Raw genomic sequence first — 19,490 nt, forward strand, 5'->3', positions numbered from 1 at the left:
CAAAACCAATCAGCCACCTCTAGCATTAAATTCCTCATCTTTTTTTATATAAACAAATGGTGAAACTGTTCTAATCCTGATTATGTATTTACTTATTGATTTTCGCTTCTTAAGAAGAAATCGGTTAGTTGAACATGACACCTTCATCAGAAAATGCTTATGTATTGTGCGTCTTTGTCGCTCGTTGCGCGCTCTCGCTTGCATATCAAGCCTTAAATGGAACGCCTCAGAGCGAGGTAACGCCGCATGCGTCATGTTTTCTCTTGCCTGCAACAGGCTCCATCGAATTATAAGACGTTGTCACATCAAAAACACAACTTGTGGTATCTAAGACTAACAATGGGTATTGTCTGTTAGGCTGTAGAGTCCGTTCCCTCCGGGCGCCGCTGCTGCAGCAGGCGTCGTTCGACGGCAGCGGCGGCTGCGTGCGCTACCGGCTGGACGTGATGCGCGGCGTGGCGGCGCGGCACGACCGCGAGCCGCCCAAGCCGCAGCGAGCGCTCAGTGCACCTGTAAGGTTCCTATATTCAGCACAATGCCTTATGTGTCAGGTGGACCCATAGACATAATATTAGTAAACAGGACTGCGCATATAAACCCAAAAAACGAGCCGAGTGAAACAGTTAGTACGGAGGCTGTCTGTCCCTTTCTAATAGGGTGACTATGAGATTAAGCTATGTGAGACAAATCCTAATTTGCTAAGATTATTAAACACAGATTAGTATTGAAGTTTTAACTTACGCAATTTGTGACCTTAAGATACTAATAAAGGCTTTTAATAATTAGCGGAAATTAGCAGTATAAAAGGAGGAAGATTCGAAGTGAAGACTGTTTTTTTTTGTATTTCTAATTCATATATAGACTGCTGAGCCATTTATGTCGCCTTTCTTCATTTTTTGGGAAGCTATAACAATAGTACAACAGTTTTAAAATCCATCACCCATATTTTGACTCGTTACAAGAATTCATGGGCACCCTAGTTGTTTGGTTTACGAAAATGTTATTATTAGCTAACCTGTGGAACGATATATTGCAACCACCATAGGATTCACTTTTGCAAGTAGAAACGCAACACTTTTTCACCATTTTAATAGTTTAAATTGATTTAATACAAAAAAATATAAACAAAATTTTAAATGCTGATTACGCGCCAAGAATGTTCAGGGTTACCGCTAGAAAATAAAAAAAGCAAAATAAAAATTTATGTTGTTTATGTTTTAATAATAAATACGAATAAATTAATGCGATTGTTATTAATTTGTTGACTTACAATTGTTAAAATAAGATAAAAATATATGTGATTCAATTGTTTTTTTGGGAAGACAAAACTGTTGATCACAACATTTTTTTATGCTGGCAAGGTGTTAGAAAGAGACAAACGGCCTCCGTTCTAACTATCCCTCTCGGCTCGGATTTGCCTCTGTGTATTATGCAACAAATTTAGTACCTTATTGCGTTGGAATAGAGTTTATTTTCGTAAATATATATTTCGAGCGTGCGCAATCTTGTTTATTATATTACATCTATGGGTGGACCAGTGTCAACATAAAGGGTCCGTTCAGACAGACCGACTCAGAGAGAAGGGCAAATTCTTAACACGTTGAAAATACTTGGTATTTAGTATTTGGTATTTGTAGTAAGGTTTATTTTTGGATGTACACTGCTTTTGTCATTAAGAATGTCGGAGGCGCTCGGTGTGAAATAATAAGAGCCGACCGGCTCCGATCGCGTACATATTCTTTAGGTTTGGCTCCGTTTGCATGCTCTTTAATGCTCGCGCAGCCGATCAGCTCCGGTTTGTGTGAAAAGAAAAATGCGCGCCGATGCTCTCCGACCCGGTCTATTTGAACGGACCCAAACAGTTGATACGAGTGTACGGTTCTGCACGCGGCAGATATGAGAATGTTAAGAGGAATGTGTGGTGTTACGCGAATGGATAGAGTTAGGAATGAGTATGTAAGAAGCAGTTTGAAAGTGGCACCGGTAACTGAAAAACTATATGGAAACGGCCTGTCAAGGTATGGTCATGAACTGTGGAGGAATGAAAGCCATGCAGTGAGAAAGGTGATGAGTATGAATGTGGGTGGATATAGAGGAAGGGGACGACCAAAGAAACGATGGATAGATTGTATGAAAGACTTCAAGAATAAAAGAAGAATGTTACTCGTGAGATGATGGCAGGGGTATGGAAGAAGAAAATATGCTGCGTAGACCACAAATAAAGTAGTGATAAGGGTAGTATCCATGGGCATGATGATTACTCGCCGTTCTCATGCTATAGATGTGTCGTGTACCCCGCAGAGTCTGTCGAGCTCGTCCGGCAGTGGCGCAGCCCCGCGGGCGCCGGCGCCGGGCGGCGAGGGCGCCACGGTGTCGAGCCGGCTGGAGATCCGCGTGCGCGCGCCCGACGCCGCCTCGCCCGGACACTCCGGTGCGTGCGGTAAATACACACACACACACTTTGTATTCACTCACTGCCTTCGTACATTCATCATTCATTCAGGTCAACAATGTATTGCCTTATGATCATTTTGAACTAATATCAAACTTTCACACATCACGCAGTTTGATTTAAAAAATCTGCAACATAATAATTTGCGTTTTCATCCAAATTGTACAGGAAATAATTAAGCGTTTTTGACAGTTCAATAAAAGTAGATATTCAACTCCTCATTCACTCATGTTTTGTCACTAGGGCAATTGAAAACTATATAATTCACACTTTCAAGTGTATGATTGATCCTGTAATTCATCCCAGGGTTAAAAACGTTTATTTGTTAAGAGAAGAATAGTTCATTCACCCATTAGACGCTTCCGTAGAATTCGAATGGCAACACCAACAACTATTCAACTGGGATTCCATTATAATTCGATTACGATTCAATTAAGTATATTACTTAATTGAGTCGAAATAGAAGTATGTATTTGCGGAATGCCCCAATTGTTTTAATCAAAATGGAGTCGAAAATATGTGGCCGTGTTTAAGGTCCAGTCTCAACACCAAAGTTGTATTTTTTTAAACAATACTATTTCTCCGCTTTGGTAAAGGCTGGTCCTAAGATGATAGTAAATACAATAGTTCCTTGTGTTGTTGCAGTGAAGATTCAATCGGTAGTGAGCGGCGAGCCGCGCAACCACGACGAGGCGTCCGTCTACTACGACGCCACGGAACACCACCGAGACAAACGGTCAGTGCCACGCAAATGTTATAACGCATAGCTCCTTATAAGGGATTTCAATATTCTATCCGACGGTTGATTTTGCTTACTAGAGATATAATATTGACATTAGACCCATACAATAATGTCAAAATAAAAAATCGTTTATTCTAACTTGGCTGCAAAACAGAACTTTTTGAACGTTAGGAAATGTTAAATTTAATTTTAACGTATTAACGTTGTGTTATATGACATTATGTAATACAGGGTTACACTGTGTTGTACAGTGTGACGCTGTTATACAGGGTGACTATGTTATAAAGGGTGACTTTATGTTACACAGGGTGACGTTATCATCTTTATTAGTATAGTGAATGTAATGAACAGAGAGCAGATTGCAAGTTTAATTAGGAAGTGTATGTCTGTGGGCAGGTCGTCGACGCGCAGCGCGGAGAAGAGTCAGAGTCCAGCTGTGGAGAGGACACGGTTAGACGCTATACCGGACAGGTCAGTTCACTAGCTTACACTTTAGGTTTTAGTCTATCTATATCAATGATCGGTGATTCAAATTCAAGTTGTATTGTTCACACAAGGACACTATAAAAGATACCAATTAACACATGAAATGAAATTATTACATAAAATGTAATCGCAATGTAATGTCACTCCGCGCACCCGGATAAAGCCCATTGCCTGCTTACAGGAATAGCCAGTCCAACGCTGAAAGATTTTTTCAAGTATATAGTTTTTCTTTCTAAAAATGTCAATTTATGTCTATCTAGACTTTCACTTGTTATACAATTTCAATTTATTTTAAATGCATTCACACCTTTCGTAATCGGGTTATTACTTTTTGTCATCAAACAAACAAAACAATTGTGGTTCTTTGTTGTCGACAGGAGCATTATAGCAATTAATAAGAAGGAAGTGTCCAGTGCAGCCGGCGACGGCTCTCAGAGCTTGAGAGATGTGAGTACTTCTTGTATATTAACCAATTGTAACCCTAGTCCATAAATGGCACTAAATTTTCCTTGTCTTTAATAGTTTTTACCTGCTAGAGGATAGTGTCACTTTAGAATATCGTGTAACTTAAGTTCGTGAATTCAAAACCTCAGTAAAGTATTTAATTTTACCCCCATGAACGTGAATTTACCATGCCAATCTATTTAAAAACTCAAGACCCGAAACATAGGTTTTCTTAATTTTCTTTACATGTGCGAATTATTTTTAATTTCCTCGCTGAGAGAGGATGAAAAGTTTCGTGTTGTACTCGAGTGCAATGGTTTTTGGCCGCGTCCTTTTGTGATTCTTATCATTCCTCTCCTTCCTTCATTATTGACATGATGTTATGTTTAAGTCGCTCGTGATTCAATTTTTTAATCCTTTGTTAGCTTGGTCATCAAATTAAGCATGTGCCCTCTTGCATTAAAGTAACTAATTTTGCATAGATAAAATATGATACCGTGTGTATTGTGTCGGTCCACCCGCATTAAGGGATGTTTGCGAATTCGCATCGCACCGCAGTCTTGTGTGGGACCCTAAGCAAGCCTGGTGATTAAAAGTTCTTACATACAGTGCCGGCGGTGGGGCCGCCTGGCAAGCCGACGCCTAAGCCGTACGAATCCGCAGGCTTTGCCGCACAAAGGAGCATCAGGCATATCCGGCGCCAATTAAAACACTTCATTAGCGCCAAAAACACACTTCTCTAGCGTTCTATGTCACAACCGCTTTTGTGCGGCTTGTGAGGGTGACATAGCCGGCATGAACCTACCACCGCTGCCGCCGGCATGTGTGTGCCTTGACGCTCAATCCTTGTCTGTGTGAGAGGTGCCCAACAGTGGGACGGTGTTGATGATGATGATGATTGTCCGCAGCGGTCGTCAGGCAGCGCCAGCACGTCGCGCATCCCGGTGGCGTGCGGCGCCGAGCAGCGCCTCGCCAAGTGCGCCAGTTGGAGCGGCGACGGCGCCCTCGCGCCCGACGTCACCGACCTCACGCCCGGTATGTACCCGCACTGCAGTGTGACCAGTGTGTCGCGAGCAGCGCCTCGCCAAGTGCGCCAGTTGGAGCGGCGACGGCGCCCTCGCGCCCGACGTCACCGACCTCACGCCCGGTATGTACCCGCACTGCAGTGTGACCAGTGTGTCGCGAGCAGCGCCTCGCCAAGTGCGCCAGTTGGAGCGGCGACGGCGCCCTCGCGCCCGACGTCACCGACCTCACGCCCGGTATGTACCCGCACTGCAGTGTGACCAGTGTGTCGCGAGCAGCGCCTCGCCAAGTGCGCCAGTTGGAGCGGCGACGGCGCCCTCGCGCCCGACGTCACCGACCTCACGCCCGGTATGTACCCGCACTGCAGTGTGACCAGTGTGTCGCGAGCAGCGCCTCGCCAAGTGCGCCAGTTGGAGCGGCGACGGCGCCCTCGCGCCCGACGTCACCGACCTCACGCCCGGTATGTACCCGCACTGCAGTGTGACCAGTGTGTCGCGAGCAGCGCCTCGCCAAGTGCGCCAGTTGGAGCGGCGACGGCGCCCTCGCGCCCGACGTCACCGACCTCACGCCCGGTATGTACCCGCACTGCAGTGTGACCAGTGTGTCGCGAGCAGCGCCTCGCCAAGTGCGCCAGTTGGAGCGGCGACGGCGCCCTCGCGCCCGACGTCACCGACCTCACGCCCGGTATGTACCCGCACTGCAGTGTGACCAGTGTGTCGCGAGCAGCGCCTCGCCAAGTGCGCCAGTTGGAGCGGCGACGGCGCCCTCGCGCCCGACGTCACCGACCTCACGCCCGGTATGTACCCGCACTGCAGTGTGACCAGTGTGTCGCGAGCAGCGCCTCGCCAAGTGCGCCAGTTGGAGCGGCGACGGCGCCCTCGCGCCCGACGTCACCGACCTCACGCCCGGTATGTACCCGCACTGCAGTGTGACCAGTGTGTCGCGAGCAGCGCCTCGCCAAGTGCGCCAGTTGGAGCGGCGACGGCGCCCTCGCGCCCGACGTCACCGACCTCACGCCCGGTATGTACCCGCACTGCAGTGTGACCAGTGTGTCGCGAGCAGCGCCTCGCCAAGTGCGCCAGTTGGAGCGGCGACGGCGCCCTCGCGCCCGACGTCACCGACCTCACGCCCGGTATGTACCCGCACTGCAGTGTGACCAGTGTGTCGCGAGCAGCGCCTCGCCAAGTGCGCCAGTTGGAGCGGCGACGGCGCCCTCGCGCCCGACGTCACCGACCTCACGCCCGGTATGTACCCGCACTGCAGTGTGACCAGTGTGTCGCGAGCAGCGCCTCGCCAAGTGCGCCAGTTGGAGCGGCGACGGCGCCCTCGCGCCCGACGTCACCGACCTCACGCCCGGTATGTACCCGCACTGCAGTGTGACCAGTGTGTCGCGAGCAGCGCCTCGCCAAGTGCGCCAGTTGGAGCGGCGACGGCGCCCTCGCGCCCGACGTCACCGACCTCACGCCCGGTATGTACCCGCACTGCAGTGTGACCAGTGTGTCGCGAGCAGCGCCTCGCCAAGTGCGCCAGTTGGAGCGGCGACGGCGCCCTCGCGCCCGACGTCACCGACCTCACGCCCGGTATGTACCCGCACTGCAGTGTGACCAGTGTGTCGCGAGCAGCGCCTCGCCAAGTGCGCCAGTTGGAGCGGCGACGGCGCCCTCGCGCCCGACGTCACCGACCTCACGCCCGGTATGTACCCGCACTGCAGTGTGACCAGTGTGTCGCGAGCAGCGCCTCGCCAAGTGCGCCAGTTGGAGCGGCGACGGCGCCCTCGCGCCCGACGTCACCGACCTCACGCCCGGTATGTACCCGCACTGCAGTGTGACCAGTGTGTCGCGAGCAGCGCCTCGCCAAGTGCGCCAGTTGGAGCGGCGACGGCGCCCTCGCGCCCGACGTCACCGACCTCACGCCCGGTATGTACCCGCACTGCAGTGTGACCAGTGTGTCGCGAGCAGCGCCTCGCCAAGTGCGCCAGTTGGAGCGGCGACGGCGCCCTCGCGCCCGACGTCACCGACCTCACGCCCGGTATGTACCCGCACTGCAGTGTGACCAGTGTGTCGCGAGCAGCGCCTCGCCAAGTGCGCCAGTTGGAGCGGCGACGGCGCCCTCGCGCCCGACGTCACCGACCTCACGCCCGGTATGTACCCGCACTGCAGTGTGACCAGTGTGTCGCGAGCAGCGCCTCGCCAAGTGCGCCAGTTGGAGCGGCGACGGCGCCCTCGCGCCCGACGTCACCGACCTCACGCCCGGTATGTACCCGCACTGCAGTGTGACCAGTGTGTCGCGAGCAGCGCCTCGCCAAGTGCGCCAGTTGGAGCGGCGACGGCGCCCTCGCGCCCGACGTCACCGACCTCACGCCCGGTATGTACCCGCACTGCAGTGTGACCAGTGTGTCGCGAGCAGCGCCTCGCCAAGTGCGCCAGTTGGAGCGGCGACGGCGCCCTCGCGCCCGACGTCACCGACCTCACGCCCGGTATGTACCCGCACTGCAGTGTGACCAGTGTGTCGCGAGCAGCGCCTCGCCAAGTGCGCCAGTTGGAGCGGCGACGGCGCCCTCGCGCCCGACGTCACCGACCTCACGCCCGGTATGTACCCGCACTGCAGTGTGACCAGTGTGTCGCGAGCAGCGCCTCGCCAAGTGCGCCAGTTGGAGCGGCGACGGCGCCCTCGCGCCCGACGTCACCGACCTCACGCCCGGTATGTACCCGCACTGCAGTGTGACCAGTGTGTCGCGAGCAGCGCCTCGCCAAGTGCGCCAGTTGGAGCGGCGACGGCGCCCTCGCGCCCGACGTCACCGACCTCACGCCCGGTATGTACCCGCACTGCAGTGTGACCAGTGTGTCGCGAGCAGCGCCTCGCCAAGTGCGCCAGTTGGAGCGGCGACGGCGCCCTCGCGCCCGACGTCACCGACCTCACGCCCGGTATGTACCCGCACTGCAGTGTGACCAGTGTGTCGCGAGCAGCGCCTCGCCAAGTGCGCCAGTTGGAGCGGCGACGGCGCCCTCGCGCCCGACGTCACCGACCTCACGCCCGGTATGTACCCGCACTGCAGTGTGACCAGTGTGTCGCGAGCAGCGCCTCGCCAAGTGCGCCAGTTGGAGCGGCGACGGCGCCCTCGCGCCCGACGTCACCGACCTCACGCCCGGTATGTACCCGCACTGCAGTGTGACCAGTGTGTCGCGAGCAGCGCCTCGCCAAGTGCGCCAGTTGGAGCGGCGACGGCGCCCTCGCGCCCGACGTCACCGACCTCACGCCCGGTATGTACCCGCACTGCAGTGTGACCAGTGTGTCGCGAGCAGCGCCTCGCCAAGTGCGCCAGTTGGAGCGGCGACGGCGCCCTCGCGCCCGACGTCACCGACCTCACGCCCGGTATGTACCCGCACTGCAGTGTGACCAGTGTGTCGCGAGCAGCGCCTCGCCAAGTGCGCCAGTTGGAGCGGCGACGGCGCCCTCGCGCCCGACGTCACCGACCTCACGCCCGGTATGTACCCGCACTGCAGTGTGACCAGTGTGTCGCGAGCAGCGCCTCGCCAAGTGCGCCAGTTGGAGCGGCGACGGCGCCCTCGCGCCCGACGTCACCGACCTCACGCCCGGTATGTACCCGCACTGCAGTGTGACCAGTGTGTCGCGAGCAGCGCCTCGCCAAGTGCGCCAGTTGGAGCGGCGACGGCGCCCTCGCGCCCGACGTCACCGACCTCACGCCCGGTATGTACCCGCACTGCAGTGTGACCAGTGTGTCGCGAGCAGCGCCTCGCCAAGTGCGCCAGTTGGAGCGGCGACGGCGCCCTCGCGCCCGACGTCACCGACCTCACGCCCGGTATGTACCCGCACTGCAGTGTGACCAGTGTGTCGCGAGCAGCGCCTCGCCAAGTGCGCCAGTTGGAGCGGCGACGGCGCCCTCGCGCCCGACGTCACCGACCTCACGCCCGGTATGTACCCGCACTGCAGTGTGACCAGTGTGTCGCGAGCAGCGCCTCGCCAAGTGCGCCAGTTGGAGCGGCGACGGCGCCCTCGCGCCCGACGTCAGCGCCTCGCCAAGTTGCGCCAGTTGGAGCGGCGACGGCGCCCTCGCGCCCGACGTCACCGACCTCACGCCCGGTATGTACCCGCACTGCAGTGTGACCAGTGTGTCGCGAGCAGCGCCTCGCCAAGTGCGCCAGTTGGAGCGGCGACGGCGCCCTCGCGCCCGACGTCACCGACCTCACGCCCGGTATGTACCCGCACTGCAGTGTGACCAGTGTGTCGCGAGCAGCGCCTCGCCAAGTGCGCCAGTTGGAGCGGCGACGGCGCCCTCGCGCCCGACGTCACCGACCTCACGCCCGGTATGTACCCGCACTGCAGTGTGACCAGTGTGTCGCGAGCAGCGCCTCGCCAAGTGCGCCAGTTGGAGCGGCGACGGCGCCCTCGCGCCCGACGTCACCGACCTCACGCCCGGTATGTACCCGCACTGCAGTGTGACCAGTGTGTCGCGAGCAGCGCCTCGCCAAGTGCGCCAGTTGGAGCGGCGACGGCGCCCTCGCGCCCGACGTCACCGACCTCACGCCCGGTATGTACCCGCACTGCAGTGTGACCAGTGTGTCGCGAGCAGCGCCTCGCCAAGTGCGCCAGTTGGAGCGGCGACGGCGCCCTCGCGCCCGACGTCACCGACCTCACGCCCGGTATGTACCCGCACTGCAGTGTGACCAGTGTGTCGCGAGCAGCGCCTCGCCAAGTGCGCCAGTTGGAGCGGCGACGGCGCCCTCGCGCCCGACGTCACCGACCTCACGCCCGGTATGTACCCGCACTGCAGTGTGACCAGTGTGTCGCGAGCAGCGCCTCGCCAAGTGCGCCAGTTGGAGCGGCGACGGCGCCCTCGCGCCCGACGTCACCGACCTCACGCCCGGTATGTACCCGCACTGCAGTGTGACCAGTGTGTCGCGAGCAGCGCCTCGCCAAGTGCGCCAGTTGGAGCGGCGACGGCGCCCTCGCGCCCGACGTCACCGACCTCACGCCCGGTATGTACCCGCACTGCAGTGTGACCAGTGTGTCGCGAGCAGCGCCTCGCCAAGTGCGCCAGTTGGAGCGGCGACGGCGCCCTCGCGCCCGACGTCACCGACCTCACGCCCGGTATGTACCCGCACTGCAGTGTGACCAGTGTGTCGCGAGCAGCGCCTCGCCAAGTGCGCCAGTTGGAGCGGCGACGGCGCCCTCGCGCCCGACGTCACCGACCTCACGCCCGGTATGTACCCGCACTGCAGTGTGACCAGTGTGTCGCGAGCAGCGCCTCGCCAAGTGCGCCAGTTGGAGCGGCGACGGCGCCCTCGCGCCCGACGTCACCGACCTCACGCCCGGTATGTACCCGCACTGCAGTGTGACCAGTGTGTCGCGAGCAGCGCCTCGCCAAGTGCGCCAGTTGGAGCGGCGACGGCGCCCTCGCGCCCGACGTCACCGACCTCACGCCCGGTATGTACCCGCACTGCAGTGTGACCAGTGTGTCGCGAGCAGCGCCTCGCCAAGTGCGCCAGTTGGAGCGGCGACGGCGCCCTCGCGCCCGACGTCACCGACCTCACGCCCGGTATGTACCCGCACTGCAGTGTGACCAGTGTGTCGCGAGCAGCGCCTCGCCAAGTGCGCCAGTTGGAGCGGCGACGGCGCCCTCGCGCCCGACGTCACCGACCTCACGCCCGGTATGTACCCGCACTGCAGTGTGACCAGTGTGTCGCGAGCAGCGCCTCGCCAAGTGCGCCAGTTGGAGCGGCGACGGCGCCCTCGCGCCCGACGTCACCGACCTCACGCCCGGTATGTACCCGCACTGCAGTGTGACCAGTGTGTCGCGAGCAGCGCCTCGCCAAGTGCGCCAGTTGGAGCGGCGACGGCGCCCTCGCGCCCGACGTCACCGACCTCACGCCCGGTATGTACCCGCACTGCAGTGTGACCAGTGTGTCGCGAGCAGCGCCTCGCCAAGTGCGCCAGTTGGAGCGGCGACGGCGCCCTCGCGCCCGACGTCACCGACCTCACGCCCGGTATGTACCCGCACTGCAGTGTGACCAGTGTGTCGCGAGCAGCGCCTCGCCAAGTGCGCCAGTTGGAGCGGCGACGGCGCCCTCGCGCCCGACGTCACCGACCTCACGCCCGGTATGTACCCGCACTGCAGTGTGACCAGTGTGTCGCGAGCAGCGCCTCGCCAAGTGCGCCAGTTGGAGCGGCGACGGCGCCCTCGCGCCCGACGTCACCGACCTCACGCCCGGTATGTACCCGCACTGCAGTGTGACCAGTGTGTCGCGAGCAGCGCCTCGCCAAGTGCGCCAGTTGGAGCGGCGACGGCGCCCTCGCGCCCGACGTCACCGACCTCACGCCCGGTATGTACCCGCACTGCAGTGTGACCAGTGTGTCGCGAGCAGCGCCTCGCCAAGTGCGCCAGTTGGAGCGGCGACGGCGCCCTCGCGCCCGACGTCACCGACCTCACGCCCGGTATGTACCCGCACTGCAGTGTGACCAGTGTGTCGCGAGCAGCGCCTCGCCAAGTGCGCCAGTTGGAGCGGCGACGGCGCCCTCGCGCCCGACGTCACCGACCTCACGCCCGGTATGTACCCGCACTGCAGTGTGACCAGTGTGTCGCGAGCAGCGCCTCGCCAAGTGCGCCAGTTGGAGCGGCGACGGCGCCCTCGCGCCCGACGTCACCGACCTCACGCCCGGTATGTACCCGCACTGCAGTGTGACCAGTGTGTCGCGAGCAGCGCCTCGCCAAGTGCGCCAGTTGGAGCGGCGACGGCGCCCTCGCGCCCGACGTCACCGACCTCACGCCGGTATGTACCCGCACTGCAGTGTGACCAGTGTGTCGCGAGCAGCGCCTCGCCAAGTGCGCCAGTTGGAGCGGCGACGGCGCCCTCGCGCCCGACGTCACCGACCTCACGCCCGGTATGTACCCGCACTGCAGTGTGACCAGTGTGTCGCGAGCAGCGCCTCGCCAAGTGCGCCAGTTGGAGCGGCGACGGCGCCCTCGCGCCCGACGTCACCGACCTCACGCCCGGTATGTACCCGCACTGCAGTGTGACTGCCTCACTGACCTCCTCAACACATACCCAGACAACGCGATACTTCTCGATGACACTGGTCATCATGCCTTCTAATCCACTGCTTCGTGTGCGTGATAGTAACGAATGCAGTCGTATGTTCGCCTTAAGACCTTTGCATTGGATCGAAACCGTGGCAACGCCTTATCACCATAGGTATCACTTTGAGCACGTTATAATGTGATATTTGTTCGACAGCGTTGCGTCGCCGGCGTCAGAACGCGGACAAGTACGCGGTGGACCCGGCGCGGGAACTCAACCTGAGGTTCGCCAGGCCAAGACACCGGCAGCCGCCGCACCACCACTCTAGGTAACCTACATAGTTCAGTAGTATGCAGGATGAAATTGTGTTCAATGGGTGAGGTTGTGTACTGCGGGTGATTTCACCCGTAGTGTGTTGCTGGGTGAAGTTGAGTATACAGGGTGAAGACGAGTACACTGGGTTGAATATGTGCATAGTGGGTAGAAGATATGTATTATGAAATTGTGTTTACTGGGTGAAGTTGTGTATACGTGTTGTGACGGGTTTGTTCCCACTAGTTCTACTGCTTAGTTCTACCGTAGAACTAATGGGAACTTTTTTTCCCACTAGTTCTACTATTTTGTTACACCTCAAATAGTAGAACTAGTGGGAATTATGGTTTTTATTGGTATTCCCACTAGTTCCACTGAACATTTGCAGTAGAACTAATGGGACATTTTGTTCTACTAGACAGAAGAAGTACAGTCGACGGCCTGGGTGGTTATCTGTAGTTGCGATTTTTTTCAGAGCTCAAAATCGATAACAGTCAGAATAACTTAGATTTTTTTCATGAATTTCAACAAAAATTAAATGTTTTTCATTATAAAAGTACTTGGACAGCAGACATGAAGAGGAGCTAGGTGGTGTTTAAAATCAGACATTGATATTCATCTACAACACTACTAAATCAAAACATTGTTTATAATAATACACATTGAATAGAAATGTAAGTAAACAATAACGCAAAAATTACTTTGAAGAGACTGACTATTTGAACTGCAGCCCTATGATTTAGGCAAAAAAATAACAAATAAAAATAATCGTTTAAAAAAACACAATAATTCGCACATTTACCGTCGTACCACAAAAAATTTTAAACGTCTGTTGAACACTTGTATAAATGACAAACGACGTTGAAATAAGGTCCCTTTTGTAGCCACACTTTTTTAGACAAGTGTTCAACAGATGTTTAACTTTTTGTATTAATACTGTTAGTTTCAAACACAACACTCACATCAAACTAACAAAATCAAAATCAAAAAATCTAAAATCATTTATTCAAACTTGGCTGCAAGACAGCACTTTTTGAACGCTAGGTTTATTGTAAATTACAATAGACAGCCCCCAAAACGCCCGCCCTTCACCACTTCCTATGTGTTTTTGCTGGGAAGAAGAAGTGGCGCAACAAACTCCCCAGCAACACATGTCTGTCTGTAGGTTAGAAGAACCTTTTGACTAAACTAACTTTAGTGTGTTTTTTTTAATCAATGTGTCAAATACCACCATAGAGGTGTTATAAAATTTTATAACACCTCCACCTGTTTAAAATCAGAAGAACAAAAAGATTAACTAGCTCCTCTTCATTTCTGCTATCCTAGTACTTTTATAAAGAAAAACATTCGATTTTTGTTGAAAGTAATGAAAAAAATCTAAGTTATTCTGCCTGCTATCGATTTTGAGCTCCAAAAAAAAATCACAACTATCGGCCGTCGACTGTATTTCTTCTGTCTAGTAGAACAAAATTATGTCCCATTAGTTCTACTGCCAATGTTCAGTGGAACTAGTGGGAATACCAATAAAAACCATAATTCCCACTAGTTCTACTATTTTGTTACACCTCAAATAGTAGAACTAGTGGGAAAAAAAGTTCCCATTAGTTCTACGGTAGAACTAAGCAGTAGAACTAGTGGGAACAAACCTTGTGACGTGTCTGGTTACAGCCGCAGCGGGTCCCGCGGGGTGCCGGCGCTGCTGCTGCCGTCTCCGCCGGCGTCGGGCGGCTCGTCGTCGTCGGGGTCGCCGCCGCCGGCGGGCCCCGCGCCGCCGGCGGGCCCCCCGGGCGCGGCGCCGGCGCACAACGCGGCGCGCGCGCGGCGCTTCCGCCCGCTCTCCATCGCGCCCTAGCCCCGCCCGCCGCGCCCGGTACTTCCACTCTACTAGATACGACGTCACGCCAGTCCGCGTTCACTGGCCTTGCTCGTCTACTCGCCGACAGTGACGTCTTGCAGCTAGCTTCGGACGAGCCGAGCTACGTGAACTCCGACTGCACACTTTTATTATTGAATGTGATTGCATTTCTTGTCCACTGTCACGCCTTAAGGAATAGTCACCTTGTATATTTGTGTTAGACATTGTCAAATTTTACAATTATGTTTTATTTTGTAAATATTGAGTTAATTTTTTTACATGCGGTGCGTTATTTATTTTTTATCTTCGCGCTGCAGTGTTGCGTTACGATTCGGTAGTTTTACTCCAATGACAAATCTTACAGATATATAAGTGCCGACATTACTACTCAACACTGCAGCGCACAAAAAACATTTATTTGCTATAAAATGCTTAATATAGCGTTGTATCTCTTAATTATTTATTAGTCACGATGAAAGTCACGTTGACACTCAAAGTGGTTGCGTGACATACAAAGTGACATGATGTCACGCTGTCGTTGTCAGAGAGACACTCGCGTGGCTACACGGGAGACTCAGTGAGATCTACACATATGTATAATCATGGTTTTTTGTTGTAAAACTAAGCTGTTCTAACGCTCTCTATTACTGTAACGTACATTTAAGTGAATGATGAGTAACGCGGGCGTGTCTCTGACGGCGCCATGTTCATATAATGTACGACTTAGATAAACGTTTCAATGAATATCGAAGTAATCAAACAAGGGAATTTAGCTGTACGCGCTCCTAGTGCCGATAGCGATTGGAAACATCGATTCAGATTCCAAATCAAAATATCCATATACACTTCAATAGAAGAAACATTATTGAAACTCAATTAATTGGTGATTACCTCAAAATAATTATAACCAAAAGGTTTTCATGTTGACATTAGCTTACATGACTATTTATCGAGTTTCCAATCGACTACGATTCTAGAAACTGTAATTGTTTTCCGTGGATTTCTATAACTTATCCATCGGATGTTTGATAACAGATTGAATGTTGGCATTAGCTCCAAACAAATGATGCCATATATCAATATGTAATCGCAAATCAGCGCATACGTTATATAAATCGACGGTTAAACAACATTTGTGAGATTATCTTAGTATCTCAGTTGGCGGATTGATTCTCATTATTATAATACATAATACTTCAAGCATAATACATTGCTTGGAATGCAAAGTGCTATATTTATTATCAGTCACTTAGGACACGTCTACAGACTTAATGTTTCGCTAATTAATCACAACATGTGTTTTTAATTATAATGTTTCACTTTGTTTCCTGCTATGAACAGCTAAATATCTGCCAGTAGCAATCATCTCACGAATGTTATAATTAAAAACATATATTTGTAATTATGTACAGATTGTTTTGTGGGTTTATGTCAATTCTATGCGTCGATCGTCCAAATCTACTCAGAATAAGGAATAATGGAATCATAGTTTTCAAATTATTTATTTTCGCTTCATTTGAAGCACCATCGATGAAATAGATGAAATTAAAGTTAATATGATTACTTAGTAGTTTTATAAAGCTATGGTGTAGAATTGACATAAGCTCACTCTGTATAATTGTTACGAATCAATCGAGCATGTTGTACAAAATTCGTTTCTACCGTCGAATTGTAAAATTCTAATGTTTTACCCGATGGGTGCAAAATAGTTCAAAATTTGTTGATAGCTCTATGTATCGGCTGAACGGAAGATAATATTTTAATACTTGACTCATAGCGTAATGTTTAAACGATTACTTAGATATGGTTAAGGTATAAATAATGTTTATGCTTCGGGACGTATCGACTGTCTCGCGTTGTTCTTGTGTTTTCAAGTCGATGTATTTTGTGATCTCCATAGCGACGGCTATTAATTGTATAGTCTGATGACATTCTCATGGTTATTGTTATCAAGGCTATACTTTGAATCGAATTATTCTTCTGTTGTACATTGTTTTATCAATCTCCAATTTAAAAAAAAAAGTTCAGTTAAAATCATATTTTTTAGAATGTGGTAGAGCTATACAAAGTTAAGAGCAACGTCTCTCTCACACCGCAATCTAGACATCTTGCAACGTAACTGCAAAGATTGTTATTTAGTAATGTATTATCAAAAACATTGATAAGTATAGAAGACCACGAGAAGATGAACATTGTAATATTCCAATAGGCAAATAAATATTAAATACCTAAATGAAATGAACAGACATAAATATATCGACATTGAAAACGTTGACACGAGGCACACAAACTGTAATAGATAGAACATGACGATTTTCTGTTAACTGTGCTTTTGAAAGGGATATCAATTCCAGTGACGTGTTACATTATCAGTATACCAAGTTATGTAAGTAATATCAAAATTATTACTAGGAAAATAACACCTACATTTTTTTAAGTCTACGGCTCACTTGCCGTCGGACCTTATAACTGTCATTATTTTGAAAATGATCATTATTACTATTAGTATTTCTTACACAAAAATATATCCAGTTTGAAACCCTTTCATTTCCTTGAAAATTGATATCGCTTTCAAAATCAATAGTTCAGGGAAGAAATAATATTAGTTTTTAAAACTTAACAGTGTATGTAATGTACACTAGTTCCCGATTCCTATGTTCAGAGAACGATCCGTTTTGCTAACAAACACTTACTTTGTTATGTCAAATTACAAGCAAATCATTTGTAAGCAAAACGTATCCTTTGTCATAGCAGTCGGAAATAAATTGATAGAAACTATCAAATTGGGCGTTTGTTTACTTATTGAACTTGATATGACTTGTTATTTGTTGCTGTAATATTGTGTACTCTGTGGCTACATTGACACTGATAAACTGTATTTTTGACATCATTTTGATTGTTAAGTGAATTTGTTGGTTATTTCAGTTATAGACAAGTCGCATAAATCGCATGCAATACGCACGATATCGTCAATTGAAGATTTCCTTGCAGCTTGCGTTGAAACTTTGTCGTCATGCAATCGTCACCCTATGCTGCTTGTTGGACAATCGTCATTTGACGATAGAATGCGTCCTACATGACACAGCGATTGTTAAACAATTTCATAATGAGTTCTATCTCTATCGCACTGCACACAAGAGAGAGAGCAACATATCTTAACGTATATTTACCTGTCAGTGTTGCCAGCGTATACAGTCGTACAGTGATACCAGTGTATATACAGACGTATACACAAATATATATATATTGTAGTAGACGCCATCGCCATTCAATTCTAGTCTCGCCGCTTAGTGACGCTGCGTATAATGATTATGATTAAATATGAATAGATTAAGTATTACGATATTATGAGTATAACAAACTGTGCTTTGCCTGGAGGCTGGAGGGTGACGGCTGTCGCCTCTGCGGCTCGTATACACGGCGACTGCGCACTAGTGGTCGATGCTACTCGTCAGTACAACATTGCTGTATTAGTAACTTAAGCTGTCTCAAACTTTGAACTTCGCGCGAACCTTTACACAGCTGTTTTACTATTATGATGAAGTTTCTTTGAACTTCGCGCGAACCTTTACACAGCTGTTTTACTATTATGATGAAGTTTCTTTGGTAATGTTCGTTGTAATCATGAGTAGAATTATGTCTATACTCACTAATGAGCAGTCACTGTGTATATAGATATATATTATATATATAACATGTATGTTCTAAGGCCCGACGCCACTCGCACGCCTCATGAGATGTTCATTTGCCGTTTATTTTATATCTACCGAATGCACAATGAACTTTAATAAAAGGTAATTGTCCTTGTGTCTGAGTTTTATTTATTTGCTCCTCAATCCATCAGCATGTAACTGCATCGTCAGTCTAGCTAGCTGTTGCAAACGCGGCTGCTGTGCACGAGCTCTCGGGTTCGATTCCCGGATCGCAATTTCTTTGTGGGTTTTAAGGTAAAGAAAAGTTGGTTGGCATGGGAGAACAAGTTAATTATAATTAATGTGAAAGTTTGTGGGAATGTCTGGATGTATGTTTGTTATTCTTTCACGCAAAATTCAATTTGGTTGGGTATGTAGATTGGTGGTACCCTGGATTAACACATAGGCTACTTTTTGTCAACCCACATTGCGGGCGGAAACTAGTCGCCTTATATGAGGACAGCCGCCGTAGCCGATAATCGGCTAGGAGGACATGATTACCACATGTCAGCCAAATTGTCGTATACTGGTGAACGTAGGCATCAAATTACTGAACCTCATGATTTATTTACTGATGTCGAAAGTAAGCATTCATGTTGGTCACATTAGCCTTACAAGTGAATGGGCAAAAAGCAGATCAATAACCACAGAAATTGAAAAAATACAACTTTTGAAGATGCCTGTGTCTGCTGGTTGCTGCTGCGATTATATTCACTTTCATAGTATGTAGTTACGTTAAAAATAAAAGAATATACTAATTTAAAAATTTCTCATTAAATTTCATAAAAGACAGTCCCTAAAATCACCCGTCCTTCACCACTTCGTGTAGAGGAAGGAGAAATGGTGGAACTTCTCATGCATGGTTCGAAGAACCGTTCTAAAAAGACATGATAAGTACATTAAGTTGGATTGAAATTAAACAAAGTAAGGTGGGTGTGGGTGGTGAGTATTGGGTGGCTCATCGTCCCTTCCTCTCCTAGGAGACAACAGGCTCATGCATGTCTTCACGGCGCACGTTGTTCCTCTCACCCCTCAAGGAGAGTCAGCAAACCCCAATGGGGCCCAATAGGGCCAATGCCTGCCGGAGCTGCGAGATTGTTCAAAAGTGTCCTGGTATACACAGGGCTTAAGAAGGAACATAGTGGGTTTGAGTCAGTATGAGACTGACACTCCCCCACGCTACACTGACAGCCAGACCAGTCATCTTCAGTAAAGTGGATGTGGTCATCTTCATCACGTATATACCAACTCATAGTGATTTATCGGAGAATCAACAAGATTGTTTATGTTAGTTACATCAACCGCTCGCTGTCTAAACTTTCTGTATCAAATCTTAAAAATATACATATTTTATGTGTGCAATATATCGAAATTCCGTGTGTATGATAGGTGTATGTACAGCAAAACCAACGTTAGGTATCCTTCTTGATTAGAATTGATGTGATCC

At 50.8% G+C, this 19,490-nt stretch overlaps 1 protein-coding gene across 1 annotated transcript in view; it reads left to right on the forward strand.

The window, feature by feature from the left end:
* The window catches only part of LOC124643880 (tau-tubulin kinase homolog Asator), a 106,669-nt gene extending 88,511 nt beyond the window's left edge, over window positions 1-18,158 (forward strand). Inside the window, exons 23-30 of the mRNA XM_047183004.1 lie at window positions 358-512; window positions 2,302-2,431; window positions 3,098-3,188; window positions 3,591-3,665; window positions 4,058-4,127; window positions 5,033-5,159; window positions 12,401-12,512; window positions 14,165-18,158. Of these exons, the coding sequence (XP_047038960.1) occupies window positions 358-512; window positions 2,302-2,431; window positions 3,098-3,188; window positions 3,591-3,665; window positions 4,058-4,127; window positions 5,033-5,159; window positions 12,401-12,512; window positions 14,165-14,348 (944 nt within the window). The 3' untranslated portion in view covers window positions 14,349-18,158. The remainder of the gene's footprint in view (window positions 1-357; window positions 513-2,301; window positions 2,432-3,097; window positions 3,189-3,590; window positions 3,666-4,057; window positions 4,128-5,032; window positions 5,160-12,400; window positions 12,513-14,164) is intronic.
* The last annotated feature ends 1,332 nt before the right edge of the window (window positions 18,159-19,490 follow it).

Source organism: Helicoverpa zea, chromosome 28 (genome assembly GCF_022581195.2).
Source record: "Helicoverpa zea isolate HzStark_Cry1AcR chromosome 28, ilHelZeax1.1, whole genome shotgun sequence".
Classification (NCBI taxonomy): domain Eukaryota; kingdom Metazoa; phylum Arthropoda; class Insecta; order Lepidoptera; family Noctuidae; genus Helicoverpa; species Helicoverpa zea.